Source organism: Bombus vosnesenskii, unplaced genomic scaffold, assembly GCF_011952255.1.
Source record: "Bombus vosnesenskii isolate JDL3184/JDL3185 unplaced genomic scaffold, Bvos_JDL3184-5_v1.1 scf7180000013263, whole genome shotgun sequence".
Classification (NCBI taxonomy): domain Eukaryota; kingdom Metazoa; phylum Arthropoda; class Insecta; order Hymenoptera; family Apidae; genus Bombus; species Bombus vosnesenskii.
This window is the reverse complement of record NW_022882923.1, coordinates 9,478,289-9,499,988: the sequence shown is the minus strand read 5'-3', so window position 1 is coordinate 9,499,988 and position 21,700 is coordinate 9,478,289. Positions and strand designations below refer to the sequence as shown.

The 21,700-nt window shown below is 37.2% G+C and overlaps 2 protein-coding genes across 6 annotated transcripts in view; one reads left to right on the top strand and one right to left on the bottom strand.

Moving 5' to 3' along the window:
* The window catches only part of LOC117231220 (protein kibra), a 42,766-nt gene extending 24,790 nt beyond the window's left edge, over positions 1–17,976 (bottom strand). Inside the window, exons 1-4 of one of the 4 annotated variants that reach the window (XM_033489444.1) lie at positions 16,720–17,975; positions 16,136–16,364; positions 5,053–5,162; positions 4,478–4,572 (exon numbers count right to left, since the gene is read on the bottom strand). In XM_033489444.1, coding sequence (XP_033345335.1) covers positions 4,478–4,572; positions 5,053–5,162; positions 16,136–16,263 — 333 coding nt within the window. In that variant the 5' untranslated portion in view covers positions 16,264–16,364; positions 16,720–17,975. Of the gene's footprint in view, positions 1–4,477; positions 4,573–5,052; positions 5,163–16,135; positions 16,365–16,719 lie in introns of all 4 variants that reach the window. The other 3 variants (XM_033489434.1, XM_033489454.1, XM_033489473.1) reach the window with 3 other exon arrangements.
* A 201-nt stretch (positions 17,977–18,177) lies between these two features.
* On the top strand, positions 18,178–21,675 carry LOC117231267 (protein FAM114A2). 2 transcript variants are annotated; one of them, XM_033489563.1, is made up of 5 exons: positions 18,178–18,262; positions 19,066–20,109; positions 20,451–21,046; positions 21,128–21,439; positions 21,516–21,644. In XM_033489563.1, the coding sequence occupies exons 2-5, from the start codon at positions 19,071–19,073 to the stop codon at positions 21,588–21,590; spliced, it is 2,022 nt and encodes a 673-aa protein (XP_033345454.1). In that variant the 5' UTR covers positions 18,178–18,262; positions 19,066–19,070; the 3' UTR covers positions 21,591–21,644. The 2 variants fall into 2 exon arrangements, with proteins under 2 accessions (XP_033345454.1, XP_033345445.1); XM_033489554.1 differs by lacking the exon at positions 18,178–18,262 and having other exon boundaries at positions 18,701–20,109; positions 21,516–21,675.
* Positions 21,676–21,700: the final 25 nt, after the last annotated feature.

Sequence of the window (21,700 nt, the reverse complement as noted above, 5' to 3'; positions counted from 1 at the left end):
CTCGTATATGCACGTATAAAAATCACAGGAGAAAAATATAATTTATTATATTCTTCCTATTTTACAGATTTAAAATTATTTACCAATTTAACATTCAATATATCGTCTCGATCAATTTTGAACGATTAGGAAAATAGATAAAGCCATCCTATGGAATTTGAGTATCGAACATTGTAATCTTTTTGAAGTTTGAGGATCACTGTGCCCCCCCATCGTTTAGGCTGCCCTACATTCCTTCGTACAGAGAAGTTTGCCAGGCTTGGGGGTATTTTGGTTGCTTTTTACAACGCTAACAACTAATAAACAAAGTGTGAAACGCCACACCCTTGTTCTTCGTTTTCGTCTTATTCCGTATCGTAGAAGCGCCCCTTAAATTCTCTGCCATTTGTTGCCGAACACCCTGTATAATTTAAAGCATCGAGAGATCTGCAACTTCCTCCGGCGGTGTCATAATCGGTTTTGTATCTGTCCGCGCGAGACGATGCGACGAGCGGTACGAGGGAACCGAGCGAGCAAAAATAAATGGCAATTAAAATTCCACTCGCATCTCGCTGCCTCGTAGAGAGTCGTGAGGCATCGTAGAGACAGGAGTAAGGGAGCCAGAGTACGCTGGCAAGCGGGAGCGAGCGAGAAAAACTGAGAGAAAAAGGAAAATACTGGAAACGCGGAGAACCGACAAAGACGATAGAATTCCCATTGCTGGCGAACGAGAAAGAGACGACCCCAGTTTCATAATCTTATAGATCCCATCGAAAATCTGAACGATCTTCGATTCATCACAGCCTATTCTGACTTTCCTTTTTTCAATACGATGGTATTTACGATGGTATTCGAACACTTTTTACTACATTTATTTATTTATTCGTATTTTATATAGACGGTTATGTAAAATTTGTCAGGATATTGGAATAAATGTAACAGGCGACGATACGACTAATTAAGTGTACGTGGAATTAATTAAGAAACTGAAAGGATTAAAAGGAAACGTAACGAGGGGGGGAAAAAGCTTGAAAATTTCGTTTACAGGATCTACAATGAGTGAAAGTAACGAAGAAGTACGTATACGTAAGAACGTGTTACTTGTGAAAAAGTTTATATCTATGTAGATGACCCGAGAAATTCAAACAACCGAATCTGATGCATAGTCATACGGAAAAAAAGTTCGTAATTTTGAAAGTCTCTCGGTAAAAGAAACATCCATTTGTTGATCGAGTTTAGGATGGCTTTTAGACCAGACAATCTACTCGGCTAATTAATAATTGAGTACCGTGAAGTATAACACTGACCCAGTTGGATCGATGAATTATTAAAATGAATAAGCGAATAGAATTATCACGGTCTATCCCACTTATTTCTGCTGTCTGTTCTGCTTCTGACTTTTTGATGTATAACGTCCTCCTTGGCTTGCATTCGTTTTTCACTTAAACTTCGCTAGATACTGCGTTACTTTGATCATTTAATAAAGCAAGATTTTTTTCTGGTTCGTGATTCATAATAAACAGAGAAACGAGCAGCATAGAGAAACATCGAACAATTTAACGTTTCTATCGTTCGGTAAATTAAAAAACCGATCGTATAACCTTCCAATAACAAATAAGCTCGTCGCAACCAAGGTCAATCTTCGTCTTCGCCAATTCCTCCTCTCTATGAAACTTTCGAAATTCCTCAAGATTACGTCATGGCGCCTCGTCATCGGTGTTCCTTGGTCTCATTGCCATTGAGACATGAAAACAATCGTTAGCCACGCACAACACTATCGGACGTAGTTTGCAAAAATCGTACGAACGATTAAATCAGTATAACAAAGAAAACTTGCTTTACACGATTCCAATGTTTTGTACGTTTTACAGAGATTTTACGTTTTACGTTTGCAATTCGATGACCGACGGTAATCGTATTTAAAAACTTCCAAAAGAAGAGAGAAAGGGAAAACATTAGACTATTCTTTAAAAATGGAGAAAAAATAAAAAGGCGAGACAAGCCGTTGTTTAGTCTGCGGGACGAACTCCTCTCACCCCGCGGATTACGCGTTCTAAGACTGTCGTCGAGAAGTCTCCAGACAATCACGAAACTAGAATCGAGCCACGAGCCAATCTTGAAAATCGACGATGACATCAGGCGTGCAGTATTTCGACCGAAATAAATATACCGTACATCGACATTCTGCCACTTCCTGTCGCGTTCCACGCGAAAAGTCGCGTTCCTTCGCTTCCGGCGACGTACGAAATTCGCGGAGGAATATTATCGAAAGAAGATTGGCAGACAGACGAACGTGAAATATCCTTGGCAATAGCGGATATTTATTTCTGATTGAAATTGGAAAGGAATCGCGGAGCGCCAGACTAACGCGAAATATTCGCGTAGGCAGCGGGAATTTCGCACAGTTGGCATTTATACTTTCGGAAATTCACGTTCCGCGAATACGCGACGCTACATCGACGTAACGTATTGCCGAAATCGTTTCACGAGAAAATTTCTTACGACGAATCGAAGGTAAATCGCATATACGCGCCGTCAGACGTGCCAACTATTATAATTTCTTCTTGGCGAAGATACCAGCTATTCGCGGATCTCCACGCGTTGCCTCTCGCATTTATATAGAAAAACATTTTTAATAAGATAAAAAGAAGAGATAAGAAGCAACGAGGTGGATTAAACGTAGCTGGATTAAAATTAAGGAAAACAGGCAAAAGATGAACAACGTATTTTCCTTGTTTCCTTCACTTTGAAAGTTATCTATGACAAATATAAAAGATCGTATTGAAATTCCATATTAACACCTTAATGAACAAATTTTCTCATGGTAAATGATCGAATTTCTTTTACCATAACAAGCGATTAATACCGATGACGATCCTAATATACAGGATGGTTGGTAACTGGTGGTAAAGCGCAAAGAGGGTGATTCTAGGCGAAAAAATAAGTCGAAAATATGCAATAAAAATTTTTCGTCCGAGGCTTTGTTTTCGAGAAAATCGACTTTGAACTTTCGTTCGGTACGCGTGCGGTACGTTATACCGGATCTCAAAGTCGATTTTCTCGAAAACGAAGCCTCGAACGAAAAATTTTTATTCTATATTTTCGACTTCTTTTTTCGTCTAGAATCACCCCCTTTCCGCTTGTACCGCCAATTATATAAACCACTCTGTATACGTAAGCAATCGATCGATAAAATTCATAGACCGATGTTTAATGAAATACCGAACGAACGAGATGAAAGAGGAAAGGAACATTACGAGACGCCAACTAAAAATGAGAAACGAGCTTTCGTTCGATTTCAACGCTGAGTATGCGTTAACTAATTACTCGCTTGCTTTACAGTGACACAATGAAAGTCCAGGAGACGTAAACTCATCGTAAAAGACTCGCTTTTCGAATGATGTAACCGCGAAGCGCGTAAGAGAGCGGACAAGCGTATCCCCGGACTGCAGACTCGTCGAGAGGGGAAAACTAGTTAATCCGGTGTTAATCGTCCGATCCGGCGACAAATATGAATACAAACGGGCGAAGGGGAGCGGCTAGTGACCGGAAGTAACATGATTTCTCACGAAATAACTTCCTGTCTACAGCTCCCACCGTCCCTCGTTTAAAAGTTCATCGGTCCCTCGCTGCTTATAATCCCAACTAACGGAGGTTCATCGGCACCGAGGGTGCACAGGAGGAGAAATATCTGTTTGCCTTTGCGCTATCCACTGTTCAATGTCACTGTCATGGTAATTTTTCATCTGGCTAGGAGAAAAATTCAATAGCAACGCGTGTACAGTATCGTGAAAGAGTTTTCATCTTGAGAATTAATATTTAACGACGAACGAGAATCTTCGCGAAAGTCAAACAAACTCGAGTAAAATTAGATTTAAAGCAAATGTTTCGGTGTTGTAGTTTCGCCTGGTTTATTGTCGTGAAATTTTTTAAATAGTTTCTTGCTTTTCCATGTGTTACGGTGGTCTCGAGAAATGAAGAATTACGTATATCAACGTTTTGCTTGTGCTTTCTCTCTTTCATACAGCGTCATATAACTGTCACACTGTAACATATTTTCCGTACCAGTTCAACTTTTCAGACTACCAAAGTATATGTAACTGATAATAGGAAAATACAGTGGAAGTAAACGAGGCTGTAACGAATTACCGCGACGAATAATCAAACTCCATGCAACATTAGTCGTATCTTTTTCTAGATTAATGAAAATAGAATAATTCTTTGCCTAAGAGTTCTAGGTGAAACTAAAATAACAATTTGAATATAAAATAATAATTTCGTTTGATCGTGTCGTTTCTCAAATAGGTAGCAATTTTCCTCGAATATACGATACAACTTGCTAAAGTATCAGGTTTTAAAGCGTAATTAGTTGGACGGTTGACGCATAAACTTGTATTATAAAACACGAATCGACGTTCCTCGTTAAAAGCCCCTTTCGTATGGACGATTCGCGTGCTTCAACGCGACGAAAATAATTAAAAGGACACTCGAGACTTACCTCGAGTACGTCCTGTGCGGTCTGAAGGTATTCTCGAAGCATGGCCTCCTGAATGGCTCGCCATTCTTGCCTTGGATCCTCCAGTTGCGTGGTTTCTGAAACGATCGAAAAACAAACAGATAAATTAGATACACCTTAAGACTATAGATCTTTGTTTCACGTGTCTTTCAATCGTTTGCACGCGTTGTAAATGTCGGTCGTGCAACGCTTCGGCCAAGATATCTCATTAAGGCCCAACAGGTTGCATTAAGGCGACATTCCATTTGCAATTTTTTCCAATCAACTGACATTATCGAACTGTGTTTTTTCAAGACTATAACTATGAGAGAAAATTGAAAGGAGCCGCTTAATACGTTTCTCGTGGTAATTCTTCTCAGTTTCCAACAATTCATCGCGCGTTTTCTACAACGCGTTTCATACGACGAAAGGTTAGGACCTAACCCCAACCTAACCCCAACCTAACCTCAATCTTACGTCGCACCGTCATCCGGGGAACGTTTAGCGAAAATGACGTTTAAAAAATACTCTTCGCGCAAGAAATGTGCCGGCTATTTAGATAAATACGGGATACTCACGATTAACGTGGTTAATGTAGTATGCGCCCACATGCTTGTCGTAAGCTTCTTCCCATCCAAGTGGAAGCTCGTTCCCAATACAGTCTGCGAATGTTTGTGGTTTTGTAAATCTGTAAACGGAAAGGAAACGAACGGTTAATTCGTATCAACGTATCAAAATTACGGGAAATCTAGTTTCCTTTCTTTCTTCCAAGTCGATTTGAATTTGCTAATCTTCTAAGAAAAATATTAATTACGTACAGAGTGATATACAGGGTGATTGGTAACTGGTGGTACAAGCGGGAAAGGGGCTGATTCTAGGCGAAAAAAGAAGTCGAAAATATAGAATAACAATTTTTCGTTCGAGGCTTCGTTTTCGAGAAAATCGACATTGAATTTTGGCTCGGTACGCGTGCACTTTATCGCGTCTCGTTGTAACGGATCTCACTGTAGATCGTTGTCTCGATGGAAAAGTTAAAAAAAAAAAAGAAATTAAAAAAAAATTGTTTATTCTATACTTTCAACCTCCTCCCCCCCCCCCCCCTTCCGCTTGTACCACCAGTTACCAACCACCCTGTATAGCTATGTGATATATTATATGGTAGATGTTAAATATTAAAGGTATTTTCCACATGGAATATTCTAGTCGTTGCGTTCATTTCACGATGTTACGGCCCAAAAATAATTCCTGCAATCAGTTTGCGTCAGTAGCGGTTAATTGACGTCAGAAATTTGTCAAAGCGATTTTGCCTTTAGACTTTATTGTACTCCCTGATATACCTAGAAACAGTTGCCAAAATGTAGCAGAATCGTTATTTAAAGCGCCATCCAAATGCAACAGCAAGAATAATCTAATCTAATAATCATTTGCAAGAATATGTGTATTGTTATTTTTGGAAGATGTACATTTATTTTTATGCAACTTGGACAAACGATAGTCCTTGTAGAATCCTTGTATCGTTCGATTAAACGGTTGTAATTGTTTTCGTATTTTAATGGCAACGAGATCAAGAAACACCGACGACAAGGCTATGACGTAATCCGAAAAGATTTCGAAGGTTCCGAGAGGAATTCGCCAAAAACGAAAATCAACCTTGGTTCAAGAAGTTTACTTAACACGGAGCAATCGTATAAATCGACTTTTCGATTCTAAATACCAGGGACATTACGTTCTCTGTAATAAAAAATTGTCCATTCCGTTTTTCAAATCTAATTTTTTCGTTTCTGTAATTTTTGTCGCGCGAGCAAAGTTCAACACAGAGAAAAGCGTTTAAACAGCGAAACGCTCGAGAGATACTCGACTAGCGATTACATTAGCGATGTTTCAACTCAAAAAAAAAAAAAAGTTTTAAGAGATTATCTTGAAGAATACATGCGCTGAAAGAAATAAATGGTCGGTCAGCTGGAGATGGAAGAATTTTATCGATAGAAAAATAACGATACACGTATCTAACAACAACGGTAATGACTGTACAAGCGAAAGAGCTAATTCGACCTAATTCGATAATAATTTCATTTCTTATATACGCGTGCGCGCAACAAAGAGATCATATCTTGCATACAAAATAACCTGACCTCTGCAGGCCAGCGACCAACTCGACTTTATCGTGACGAAAGTGAAATGGAATCGGCAATCGGCATAGAAGAAGAATGCCAATACCACGGAGTAAACAGTACAACGAAGAAAGCAGAAAAACAAGGAGCGAGAAATTCTTTTTTTTTTATCGCAAGTTGCACCTGTTGTGATCGCTCGTTATTTAGGCGAATTAATTGCTTCACGAGTGGGTAAATAATAATAGCGGATCACTATCGCCACGGCGCGATATCTTATCTACGATACTAAACTATAAGGCTAAAAGCGCAAAAATTACATCGATAGGATTCTTGGAACGATCGATGCGACGGCATATGCGTCAGCGTAACGAAAGCGTTAATAAAAATAAAAAAGATCCAATGCAAAAAGCTTCTTAACAACTGGCCGGAGGAAGCAGCACTTGAAAACTTGTAGCACGCTGAACGAGTAACGACATCCTGTGCGAGGCACGATCGGGCATAGTAAATGTTCGAAAATGTTGGCGGACGTTATGGAATTTCAGCGACAATTCCTTAATTCCTTTTCCGCCGCGTGATTCACGTTTTTAATGTGCCCTTGGCCTTACCGCGGCGCTGTCCTATAATACGAAGGAGGAAGCAGGAGAAGGAGGGTCAAGAACGTACATCATGACGGAGGAATAACGTGGACAAGAGAGAAGGGGGCAGCTGAAGAGGCAGGGGGAGAGGAGGGGAGGGCGACATTGGAGGCGACGAGGCAGGAACAGCGACCGGAGGAGGTGGAGGAAGCGAGACTATGGGACAGACAAATCGAGTAATAAAAATTGCATAAACGCGCGTTCCATATCGATAGAATCGCGCTATACCATGGTTAAATCGATTTGACGTAGCGCGAGTTTCTGCTCGCGAGTTTGTACAATAGGTTGTCCAACGAGTTCCTTACCATTTGTTATTCTGCTATTCCGATCGATATTTGAAATATAGTCGAGCGAGAGTCAATAGCGAGCACACGTACACCTCGAAGCTTATTCAGAGATCGTTGCGAGTACGTTGTATAAATTGAAAATCGATTTTTGTACGGCGTATACTCGCGCTTACGGCTCTCGTATAGTGGAATATGAAAGAAAACGTAAAAATGCGTGTAATACTGGAAATTCTATAGAACTACGTTCAACGAATGGAAAAAAGCTCCGCTTAACTTCCACGACTATCGATTTGCATAAATATCTAGCAACAGCATTGATAACTTAATCCTAACGATACATAATATTACAATAAAACGAACAGACACGTTCAACAGATTGCTGAAAGTCAATGGAATTTTTTCCAAACGCGATAGTAAGTTGTCTTTCTTTCTTTCACCGGTACAGAGGATAGAAAAAATGAATTCATTAGCTGCGACAATATGGTATTGTTATATCGAAACAATGCGTTACTAACGCCACGCTATCAGCACACACCGCTCGTTAAGACTTTCAAAGGCTGCTTTTACGATACGTTCGGTCGACTTCGCTTCTACCGCCAGTCTTCTTCCATGAAGGAAGCTGAGAAGCGATGTTTACCGACGGAAACTAACAACAGAACGGCACGGCAACGACAGGAAGCACGCAGCAACCTATTACCGTCGCGTTTGTCTCGGTTATGCTAGATGTGTTAGAAACAAACACATGGGACAGAGTGGCGAACGCGTGGTATCGCTACGGATTGTGTAATTCGATTCTTCGATTCTTTAAAATCGTATGAAACGAAAATAGGTCTAAAGAAAGAAGATCGCTTTGTTTCGAAGCATTGTCGATACGAGGTAAGACGTTTTTCTTCTTTTTTTTTTTTTTTTTTTTTTAAACTCTAACAAATCTATTCACTGTTAAAACTAGACCGTAAATATTTTTCTGCGGATTTGAATGCAATTTTAACATTCGTACTACAGATTGGGTTTCTCGTTACTCTTATTACGTGGATAAACAACTCCAAGTTTCTTATCTAACTTTTTCATGGCGTTAATTGTCGACTAATCCTCTTGCGACTGTCGCGTATAATTTCTACGCATTTTTCTCACCCTTATGCAATCTAATCTTGCACTAATATAATTTGAGCTAATTATCATCGTTTTATAGAATAGCAGATTAATAGACATTCTAATATTTGCGAACTTTGACTAAAATAGAATTATTCTGGGAACCTTCTCTCGTCATTACGCCTAGTATCTCGTATCTGGTTTCGTGGTCTGGTCCGAAGAAACGAAAGCCGTCACGACAAAGACCGTTTTTCTTTTTCCTGAGTTCTGGTTGATCGCAACAGTAACAACACCCGTGAAACGTAATGTTAACGTTTAAAAATACATTGGCGTACACGTGAATGAGATTGTATAATCTACCGGCGCATACCTGCATCGTACACCGAGGAACAATGGGCCCGGAACACGACAGATTATAGCTATAAAGTAATCTCGTTTGGTGTGTCGATGGGCGAGCGCGGAAGCACACCCACGCGTCCCTGCTCGCGCTTTTCACCAACGCCATAAACCCTATTTTAACAACCGTGTAAAAATCGTATCGCGTTAAACACCAACGGAAGATTCGAAATTCTAATCGTTTCTCTCGTTGGAATCCGACTACGGTGTTACGTTATATCGTAGCTACGAAATGCATTTCAAGAATAGTTTATGTCGCTCTACGGTATTACGTTTTTATACGCTCCGATGGAATATACGTTCACGACAGATACGTATATACCATATTGATTTCACTTTAATTTATACCAATTTGTGTCGTCTATCTTTTTTCTCTTACCCTGTTTTTTTTTTTTTTTTTTTTTAATGGTAGAATCATAATACATATTTATTTAATTACGGTTATTTAAAATTGCCAAGAGTTTACGTACTCTAAACAGTATAGAGGATATTTTAGACATATTTATATTATACTAAAATATTACGAACGATTAACGTTAATTAGTAACGATTAATTAATAATATTAAATACTAGAACATTGTTATAGAATAGTAATCGCAGAGACATATACGATTACCGTACGATGTTAGGATGGAAAGGGAAACTACCAAGCGTTAAAAGTAAAAATCTAGGAAGAGTACTCGGAGGATGATTTGCATGGAATTATTCATTCTAAAGTTAATGTTACTTCTGGATTCGATTCTTCAGCGTGTAACTCTTTAACGCGCGTAGCCACACCTAACTTGCAAATTCCTGCATTCCTATGCCTTCTGTCTGACACTCGATACGCTCGCTGTCAGCAGATTATTAGAGATCTAATGGTACTAGAAAGTTTCGTTTGATATCGGTAGTGTCGAATAATTTGTGCGTTTTAGCCAACTATCTCGCGCGATGAATTTCAATGAAATCGATTGCGTAAATTAGGAACGCAGCTTTTCCAACGTTCCTACGACCAGTTGTATACAGCTACATTGTACCTTTCTAAATTTTATCGTCTTCTTATTCATCGTTTTATAAAAATGTTCGAGATTATGTAAATCGATTACGTTAATTACGTAAATCGAATAAAATACAGACAGGTGAAATGTCGATCGTTAACGTTTAATATAAGAATGATCGACATTCGTGAATTCTAAAGAAATTCTATTTCCTCGTGATTATAAAATAAAATACAAAATATGGTTGTGAATGTAAAATGAAATAAACGAGTATATTTTTAAATTATCACGCATATCTTCCTCTATTCTTTAGACTTAACTAACCAATAAATTTTCATTTATTTTGAACGCTATTAAATCCGATAAAAAAAGTAGATAATTCAATATAATAGAAGAGACGTTACCACCGTTCTTACCGATTATAATAACTATTCTTTATTGATAAATGAAAGATGAGAAATATCTCGTTAATGGCCTCTAACGGTGAAATGTAAGATGATAACGGATAAGAGCAATTATCTTACCACGGTATTAGAAAATAAATAAAATTGTCGTAGATGAGAAAGAAAATTGTCGAAACATCGAACTGGATGTCTTAATGTAACTCAATATCCTTAACAAGGTCGACCGCCGCGCCAATCTTATTAATATTTTACTTTCAGTTTGATAACAATTAATTCTCGCAATATATTATATCGTACTCGAGAACCTTTTTCCGGCGATGTCATTTAAATCATGTACCTTCAAAATTCGATGGTCTGTTAAATTCGTTTTGTTCTATTCGTTGTAAGAAATTTGGCAACGTGGGTCACCCATGGTCGCCGTAGCAATTAACGCGTTAAGGGTTGCTACGCTTGAAAGCAGGTGTGACTATTTATTTCGCGACTAGGTGAGACACACGGCCCTGAATGTAACGTCAACCGCGAGCAAACAAGCATCTATGCGTGGGCATACAAATCGTGTAGGTGTTCCTCTTCGACTACCAAGCTTTGACCCAAGGGCACTAGCTGTGCATTATGGAACGCGTGCACGTCGCCGATATCGCTCGCGTTTTCGCATTTTTGCCTGTTCACGGCGTGAAGTTCGTTCGATCGATTCATAAGTGGACATCGCATATTTATGAGTGTCATATTTCTATAAAGATAAATAAAAAAGTAGGATTTAGGTAGACAATCTCTTTGCCTGTTAGATATCGTACTAAATAAGTATATAACGTGCTTGAAATATTTTATATATTTTTAAATTCATGTACGTATTTAAAAATTCAATTTTCAATCACTTGAACTTTCTCGCAGGACTGAACTAATATTGTTAGTAAATATTTACGAGTTGTTGCATGCCGTATTTACACGTGTAGAAACTGAACACGATATAATTAAAATTAATTAGAAATAAATGTAGTTGATTCTTAAGTCCATGGTTTGAAGAGTTTCTGACTAAGAAATGGTCTAGTTAACGGATTAATGCGTATTTTCATAAATATTGAAATTTGTGTGCGTATTTTACACTCTGGTTTTGCTTCCCTAATGTAACCTAACCTCCAAAAGTCCAATAAATCTTTCACATATCTTTTTCAGAGTTAAGCAACGTTGGAAGGCCACTACAATGGAGAATGCCAAATAATACTGACACGATTAATCGCATGATTGATAAAAATATGAGGAAACGAATTCAAAGTATTTAATTGTAACGAATAACGAGATTATCGAAAGTATTCGAAGAATTGTGACGACAATTACAACGAACGATGAATGTTGTACGCTTGTCATAAATATTAAAACCTGTGCGCGTATTGTACACTAGTTTTCTTCTTCTAACTAAAATTTTACTTTCCTAACCTAACCTCAAAATGTCTACGTAATAATCTAAGGAATTTTTCACATATCTCAGATTCCAACGACGTTGAAAACTTACTACAATAGGGAATACCAGCACAGTTAATCATACGGTCATGGAAATATGCAGGCTCGAATTCAAGGTATTTAATTGCAATGGGCAACGAGGATATTCCACGATCGGTCACGTACAGGCCGGTTAAGCGTATAAATCGTGATTGCGAATGATAGCTGAAAATATTTCTAACGACATAATGACTGTTTGCGTTGATGGAGAGACGGTCGGGTTGCCGAGTCGTTTTGAAACGTGTTCGAGCGTAAAAATTCCAAGAAGAAAATAATGGTACTCAGCTTACAGGAATCTCCGTTTGCCTTCGTTCTCTGTACGTGGATGTGTCACGGCCTAGGAATGTCTCGAATTTCCAAGTTTGGGAACACTCCTGCCTCGTAATTCGTGCCATGGCTTTGGTCACGCACATGTATACGCAATATCACGCTGCCCGTATATCCCTTTAACGTTATTCCTTCGCGCCAAAAAATTCGCAAATTACATTGCAAATATTTTGGCCGAATTCAATCCCATCCTGATTAAAACCACGAATAATTCATTTGCGGCACTACAAGCTTATTAATTCGTTAATCGAGGCATTTCTTAACTAAGAACCTCTATGTATAATCACAGAAGTGAAAAGTATTATAATAAACACAAATTAATTCCACTTAGATCGATTTTACTCTTTGCGAGTGTAAATATGATATAGCTTCTTAAAGCTTTATTTATACGAAAAAAAAAGAAAGGTAAATTTAATCGCGAAATACATCTAAAACAATTTTTATTACCATTAATACTAACAAAAAATTTCGTTGAATTAAAAGTGGTCGGAATTAAATCGACAACGGACTAATAATAAGATAAAAAAATTGCTAAAAGACATTTTTTTTTTTTTTTTAATAAAAGATCGAGGTCACTTTCACTTTCTTAAACAGCACTATACGATTTTTTCACTATTCGTATTAAAAATTCATTATTAAAGATGATGACTTCATTCTCAGATAATTAATTTTTAAATAATCACGAAACAAATGTTAGCACCCGAAAACAATATTTTCTTTCCTTAATCGCTTGTTCAATATTAATTTCATAATTGAAAGTCAGTTGTTCGTTTTTCCTTACTAAAACAATAATTATATAGTCAATAGCATCATATTTAGTTACAATACTGATTGATTTACAAATGAAGAAATACCAGATGGAAATCGTACGATTTCTATCTTGACTTCGAGCAAATGGATAACTGTCGTGATTACGTAAGCAAGTTTATGAATGAAAAATATACATTAATAAAATAAATAATCAAATAATCAGATTAAAATAGATTCATTAGCTAAATTATAAAAATAATTTCAAGTCTACAGAAAATAAAACAATTTTCTTCATAATATCCTAACCTCATATTTGATGATAGTTTACAAACTACATGTGTATTAATATCCAACGAATAATAGTTGAATATAAACGATTAAATATCGACAAACTACTACATGCTTATTGATCAATTACTTAGGAAAACCAAGACGTACCTAGAAGCAACACGAATGACTATCTTTGAAAGTTGACAGCATATCGATATTTTCTTAAGTCACAATTGCATAATGCAGCCGAGAAACAACCGTTCTCTCTTTCCTTTTCACGGGCATTCTTGCAGCCTACGTACGAGGAAATAATTCACGTCCAACATGTTTCAAATGAACCGAATAACAAAAATCGTACATCCAGAAATCGAATTTGAAAAATGAATTCGAAAAGAAGCCAACCATGAATCTATAAACAGTTGCGTATCGATCGTAAATTTACGAAACGATGTTATAAGAACTCGGACCGAAAGAATGCAAGAAAGAAAAAAAATGGTGGAGGCACATTGGCGCGCATGCGCGCGCTCGTGAGAGCGAAAGAATTTTCCTAAACACAGATGTCGAGCAGATGCCACGCGTTGCAGTGCGTAAGGAACGCACAGTGGGAAAACCGGGCGAAACGAAACGCGTACGAATTCGATTTGAGTTTCCAAAAAAGAAACAGATGACGAGAGGCGGCGAGAGGAGCTTAGTGGATTCGGGGAACGAAATTTCGAGATTTCGAGGAACGCGAAAGTCGCCGGCACACGGAATAACCGTACACCGGGCTCTGCTCTGTTGTTCGCGTGCCAAATGTGCAAACAAAAACAGCAGCAAACACGGGTCGACTGTAATCTACGTTCGAATTGCTGGACGATAACTCGAGTGAAAAACAAGTATCAATTATACATACGTCAGTGATATCACAAAATATCATTGAAATATTTCAATTTTTATTTTGTATACACGCATAGTTATTAACATTGCAGAAATTTTTGTGATTGTTCGATATCTTTTGGATTTGTTAAATGAACAAAAATTGGATACCTGTAGAACTTCTTTTTATAAGTATAATACGCGTATTGTATGAAACATTTTAATTAAAACATTAACACTGTAGTGAAACCAGACTATCATAACTATATTGATAAAATTTGAAACAAATCTGAAAATGTAAACTAGAAGTTATAGGATATTTATCCAAACATATACTTACTGAAAAATTAGTGTATAATATAAGTAACCATTTTAAACGTATCATACGTATTATGATGATCTTGCTAAATATTGAGACTTATTAATATAATGGATAACCGATTGCTTAAATATTTTTATCCTATCTGTAAAATCTGTACTTACAATAGATTTCTTGTAGCTTCTCAGTAAGTATATTTTCAGATTGATTTCAAATTTTATTAATATAATCGTGACAGTAGTGTTTAATTACAGTGCTAATGAAATTTCAAAACATTTTAGATAAGAGTGTTTTATAGAAAATGTTCAAATACTTTCGTGAACTACTACATATATATATACAGAATATATGATACAATGATATGAGTAATATATTGCGAATTAGTGTTTCTTTTCTCGAAACAAGAAAGGAAAATCGAACGAAAGGACTGCATGTAACGAGATCGATGTCTTAATGGCGACATCAAAATCGGAAGAGTAATACCCTTGTACCAAGGTCTATTTTTAGGTACCGGTCAGTTGCATGTACGTTATATACCGGTTAGCCCCGTAAGATGGTTCACTTACACCACGTTCCACGGGTACGCGTATACACATTAATCTAGGCAACGTGGACACGTGGAACACGGTGTCCATGTAAGCCAGTTTTATAACGAGATTTTAGTCTTTTGCTCGATAACGAGCGCCATTCACTGGATCCATCGCGAGACTAGCACTTGCTTCGTTTGATCTTTTGGCGAATCAGAAAAAATATTCTGTACGATTTCACGCATTAAGAATGCAGATACTGGATATTTCTGAGTCGAATGGGTAATAATTTCTGCTTTTGAAAAATTACTTCACTTGAAAATTAATCTAACTATGTAGATTATTATTATTACTATTCACATACAGTGTTGTATCAAGTGATTGTTAATATTTGATCATTAACTTATTCTAATCTAAAAAATTAGCATTTGTAATTTATGCGTATTTGTAAATTCTTCAGTGTTTAATTTATAGATTATGAACGGCACATATTCATATGTAGTTGAAACATATTAAAAGCGTAATAATTGATGAATACCTAAACTTATTGATTTTATCTTCACTATAGAAAATGAATAAATATATATATATATATATATATATAAATATTAGTGTATAACATTTAAGTAATAATAAAATAAGAGAAAACAAAATGGTTAATATGTATCGGATTTGAGATAAAAAACTCGACGTTTCTACAGGCAACAATTGCGACTGGTTAAAACGCAGTGAAATTGTGACTTTTCTATCAGAAAGTTCAAATGAATAGTAGTTTTATTTTCGCGTGCGACCGTGGTCACCAGATTTCTCGAGTTTTTCATCGACAGCGCGGCGGCCCTGGCGACTGGAATGCGGGCGCGGCGAGTCCTCGGTGTATGAATATACGCATACACGTAGTAGATACACACGCTCGGGAAACTTAAGGAGCGCTCACACGAGGGCAATGTAACGTCAGAAATATTTCGCGTTCCCGCTTGTGTGTATGTGTCTATGACGAATCTGCTCACTATACACACACACGTTTATTATCACAAATAAGTACAAAACGTCTCGTTCATCCGTGTCCATAAATTCACGGAAAGAAAGAGGAAAAAATCGAATGCGATCTTTAAATGAAATAAGGTTCGCGCATAGAGATCGCACGCAATTTCATATATACTCGCTGTTTTAGCACGTGTACGCGTGCATACAAACATATACATAGAAAATGGCGTACCTGTCTCTAGGATCGATCCACGTTGTTTTTCTTGTGTTGTGATCGATGAAATACACTTTTCCATCAAAGTCTTGCGCGACGTCCCACCCTTCCGGAAGCGGTATCTCCCCATTCCGTCTCCTTGGCATATTTCACTGCGCTCTAAATCCATCCAAAACTCTCTATCACCGACCAGTCGACAGGCACATATCTGTGCGCGCGAGCACACACTCCCCGTGCCACATACACGCTGTATTGATGAAAGAGAAAGAAAGACAGTCGATGTAAGAGAGACAAAGAGGGAACATTCGAGTTGGTAAAGAGAAGGCACGCAATAGTAATACACACCGATATACAGTGGAATGGAGATAGAAAGGATGTGTTGCATGCCACTGAATGCACACACGTGCGCGTGTATACATACACACATACATACATCTCTATATACGCGCACGTATACATACTCTGTCGAAAGGAAAGAGAAAAAAAAGAAGCGAGGGAAAAAGAAATAGGGAAGGAAAAGAGTGTGAGAGAGAAAGATAGAAACATCACGTGCATATGTATACATATATGTAGATTTCATGTAGTATATATAATGTACACACACGTTCTCGCTCTCTCTTTCTCCCTCGCGCGCTACTCCGCCATCATGAATACCTCATTATCATGAGCGGAGTGACGTCAGAGTCCCCGCCTTCAGATTCCTCTCGAGCGGAATTCCACCGTTAACATAGCTGGCCGTCGAAGAAAAGTCCACTGTTGGTATCTTGCCTTGAGACGGTACTGTGGTCCTACATTTGTACAAGATCGCCAGTATAAATGCCCGTTACATTATCGTAACACTTATATTTCTTTTAATCCCGCACTCGTCACTTTGCAATATATCGACGAATGAAATATACCAGATAGCACACAGCCTTTAGATTTGCTTTCTTCACATCACCAACCGTAAACCGAATTTGGCAGAGAAAAAATATGAAAAACCACTTTCACCCTTCCTTTGCCGTCTCACTCTGTCGTTCACTTTTATTTGCACTCTTATCCTTTTGTTTATCAGGCCCTTGGTTTTACCACGTATCACGTGCGATGTTCTTTTTACACCATCCTTTAATTCCTACTTACTGTTCTTACACGATTTTATCATTTGTTTTACACCATCGGGAAAAGCAGGAACACTTAAAAAAATATTCGGGAAATCGGGCCGGTAATCGAACAGAGAACACTTCTCCGGCTAACGTCGTTCAGATGCACGTTTCATTGATGAAATTTCCGAAGAAAATTGGCGAATTGTTCAAACGCGTAACAACCACGTCGTTCTCATTTTGGAGCAGCAGGAACGACGACGAGTTTCTCGGAGCAGAGACGGGGCAGCATCTGCGTCTGCGACCCGCTTTAAGAAGTGCACGCTAATGCCGGTACTATCGAGTACATTTCACCGTGTGCTCCCTTTTCTTTCTCTCACTAAACTTCGTGCTCGTCGTCCGCGAAAGACAGCGCGGAATCAACGCGACGTTCCCTTCGAGGAATGTCAGAATTCGCCTCGCGTTTCTCCCCCACGCGTTTTATTTCATTCCGTCTTTTTACTTACACGGAACGAAACTGCCAGGAACACTGTTACGGTTACCGCAAGACACTTTTGCTCCGTTCATGGATCGAATTGAACATGGCCTCGGCGAAGATTCTACACTCTGTCAAGTCCGTTGTTTCAAGTGGCAAGAATACGCGCAAACTACTCTTTCGTTTCGTACGATACTACAACCTCGCGCCAACTACAAGCATGTTGAGTGTTTGAAACATGCCACTGGACGTTCATACCGTGTGCGCTTGGCAATGCTTCTCACTCACTCTCTCTTCCTCTTCGCCTCAACGCGTACACCGATGAGAACCGAACGTAATCCCCTCCCAGCCTTTGGTATTCTCCTTCTTTCTCTCTCTTTCTCTCGAATCGTCTCCCACTACTAGGCCGAAAGCTTTCGTGTCTCTGACCGCTGTGCACGAACGACGACGGGAACAGACGAACGCGATGCCCTTTCCACAGTTTCGCATATTTTCCGTTATGTTGCATCGGCGGCACCACCGTACGACTCTCATGGAAACGCAGGTGCACTCAAGACCGTTGAACATCCGGGACGAATGAATAAACTGATGGTAATCCGTTGCTGCCCCTTCGAGAATGTCTCATAAGCCACTGTGGTATTCGCATGTATTGCTTCTTCTTTCTTTTTTTTTTCTCCGCGCTGTTATTTCGCTTGATGCGTGGCTTCCAAATGTTATCGATATTCGATCGAGTAATTTAGTCTTCTACTTGCGTCATTTATCGTTATTCACTCCTATCGTTTTGCTTGAAATTAACTTATTAGCCTCAATCCAAATATTTCTCATGTCACATTTTTACTGTTCTGTATAAGTATTAACATTTGTTTTTTTTCTTTATTATTTTGATAATAAATACATTTTTGTCCACAATGTGAAAATATATGTTTTTAGCATAATCTCCTTCATTCTTTTTAATCTGAAAATAAATATTTGATTCTATTTAAAAATATACATTTGATTTGCAAAATTTCTACGTAAAGCTCATGTCACTTTAGTAAAAGAAATTATATCCATGTCGCATTGAAATCCAGTGGTTTACAATTTAGAATAATTCTCGCATGCACGACTTTTTTAATCTATACATTTACTATAAATTTGATGAAGTGTGTGAATTCTTACTGCCTCGGCAAGACACGTGACATGTGTATAATTATGTATGTATATACGTGGTGGATAGTGCGGATATGTGAACGTATGGAGGTTTCCTGAACGTGGCGACATTTTTAACCCAAATTTCCTACACGTTACGAGAAACTGAATGTGCAATTGTAACGTAAACCGATCGTATCGACATTCGAACATAATTCGTAAATTGTTTCTAATAAATAAGAAGTAATTTAGTGTTTTGTATAAAGTTAATATGGCAACATCTGAGAGCGATGACTTTGAAAGCGCTGACGAGGAGATGAACCATGATATACCAACAAAAAGTTCTCAAATGCAACAGTGGAATTTACCAAACACGATAGATTCGGAATCTGATGACGATACGGAATATGTGCCTCGACAACCGTATACAAATGTAAATTTCGGTAAAAATAAAGAAAAATATTGGCCGACAATGGATACGTCAACTAATGAAACAAGAGCTGATAAAGATATCAGTACTAAAGATACACATAATTATAAGAAGCACGAGCAACCAATTATCAATGTTGACGAAACTTGTGAAAAAAATGATGAAAACATTTCAACTATCGATTCACAGAAAGTAGAATGTGCACAGATCAACACTGGTGACAAAGACTTGAAAGTGGAAAGTAATAATGAAAACATAGAGTTAAGAAAAAATAAAGTAGAAGTATTCCCTGAAAAAGATGTTAATATGGACTTACATTCTGATTTGATGGATCAGTTGAATAAAAAAGGAAAGATTCAATACAAAGGAAAGAAATTACGTGGAAAAAAATTAGAAACAAAGGTTATGCCAAGTAGTAACCTTTTGACTGATATAGATAACATAGATACACGTATTAATGAAAGGGATATACTGATGACAGGAGAAGATGTGCTTAGTAAATATTCTATGGAAGATGAGATAACAGAATCTGATATGCCAGAAGAATTGAAATCTGATAAAACATTCAAAGAAGTATTTAAATCTGAAGGTTGGGAAGGACTTGAAGATCCGATTGAATTACCAGAGGAATTGATTGAGGAGAAATTGCAACCAGTATTAAAAAGATTATCATTAGTTGCCGAAGAAACAAGTAGCTCATCCACAAGTTGGGGTTGGGGTAATTGGGGCGTAAGTTCTTTAATTAATACAGCTAGTGTTGGAGTTTCTACAATAACTAGCCATGTATCACAAGGGCTTACTCTTTTGGAAGAATCAATGGCTTTATCTGATGAACCTAAATCTATTACAAATGAAGAACAAGAAAATCAGACAGACAACGGTAACTTTTATTATATATTTATAAATGATATAGGATGGATATATTTAATGATATAATAGATATATGTAATAGTTAATAGATAGGTAGATGATAGACAATAGATATGTAATATGTAAAATAAGAGTAAAATAAGATTGTGTGTGCGAGTGGATGGATCTGTGTGTAGATGAATAGGTGAGAATGAAAGACAATAGAAAAAATATATAATTGTGAACCAAGTTTCTTTTATAGTCAACAGATTGAAAATAAACTATACCACTACTACTATTTAATGGTATAATTACGGCTAAATTATAAAACTGTTATATTTTTATTTTAGTTAACTTCCAGTTAATTTCCAGATGGTAAAGAGGAACAGACCAAAGAACAATCTTCTTTCGGGTTTGGAAATCTTATATCAAGTGTATCATCAATAACAAAACTGGTTGAATCAACTGGAAGCAAAGTTGTGAGTGGTGGATTAGATACGTTAGAAGCCATTGGTAAAAAGACAATGGAAGTTCTACAAGAAGGTGATCCAGGCTTAAAGAAAAAGAGGACCTTCTTTATAAATGAAACAGATAAGCCTAATTTATCTCAGATTCTACGAGAAGCTAAAGAAAAAGCAGATAGCACAGAAAGAACAATGGAAGAAAGACAGAAAATGAGAAAAGTACATTTTGAAAGTCTCTTTGATGATTATCAAGGACTTGTTCATATAGAAGCATTAGAAATGTTATCAAAACAAAGTAATATTAAAATACAACAGCATTTGAATAGCTTAGATACAAATGAATTAAATTCTGTTGAAAAAATGTTGGAAGAAGTTGAAGAATTATGTGCATTAGATAATGATGATGAATACAATGATGAAACAGATGAGAAAGACTTGAAATATAAATTACAAGAAGCTTGCAGCGATCTTGGAATTAACATTACATATGAAAAGTTACACGAGGTAAATAATTTCTGCCCTAATAATACGAGAGTTTACTACTATCTCTTGAATGGATTATACAAAGTTAAATGTTGATTTTAGGCTTTTCAAGACTCTAAAAATTATACTACTTCACCACATAGTGATCAAGAAACTTTTGAACATGCTATTTCAGTTTTGGCACAATTTACAGCATTTTCTGTAGAAAGGTTTCATAAAACTGCAGAATTACTTTTAATCAAAGAACATCGAAGCACTGTTAATGAAACCGATTCACTAGTTCAGTTAACAAATATTCTGTCTAATCAAATTGAAATATTAGCTAATACTTACTGTAGTGTTTTAAATAAGCTTGCAGAAACTTCAGATAAATCTCATACTATCAAAACTAATATAACAACGATTCTCATGGAGGTAAGAGAATACTATTATGTATTAAATTATAGTATACATGTGTGAAGAAATAAATTTTCATTTCTTTTTTAAATAGGCTTCAAATGCAAGTTCTTACATTCAACATGCCTTCAAATTGTTGATTCCCATCATAGAAGTTGGTGCTATATAACGATGAGTAGAAATATTTTTTTAATACCCGTTCTGCATATATTGTAAAAAAAAACTAATACATTTCAGATAATTAGTGCAAATAACTTTTTCTAATATGTTTCGGAATAA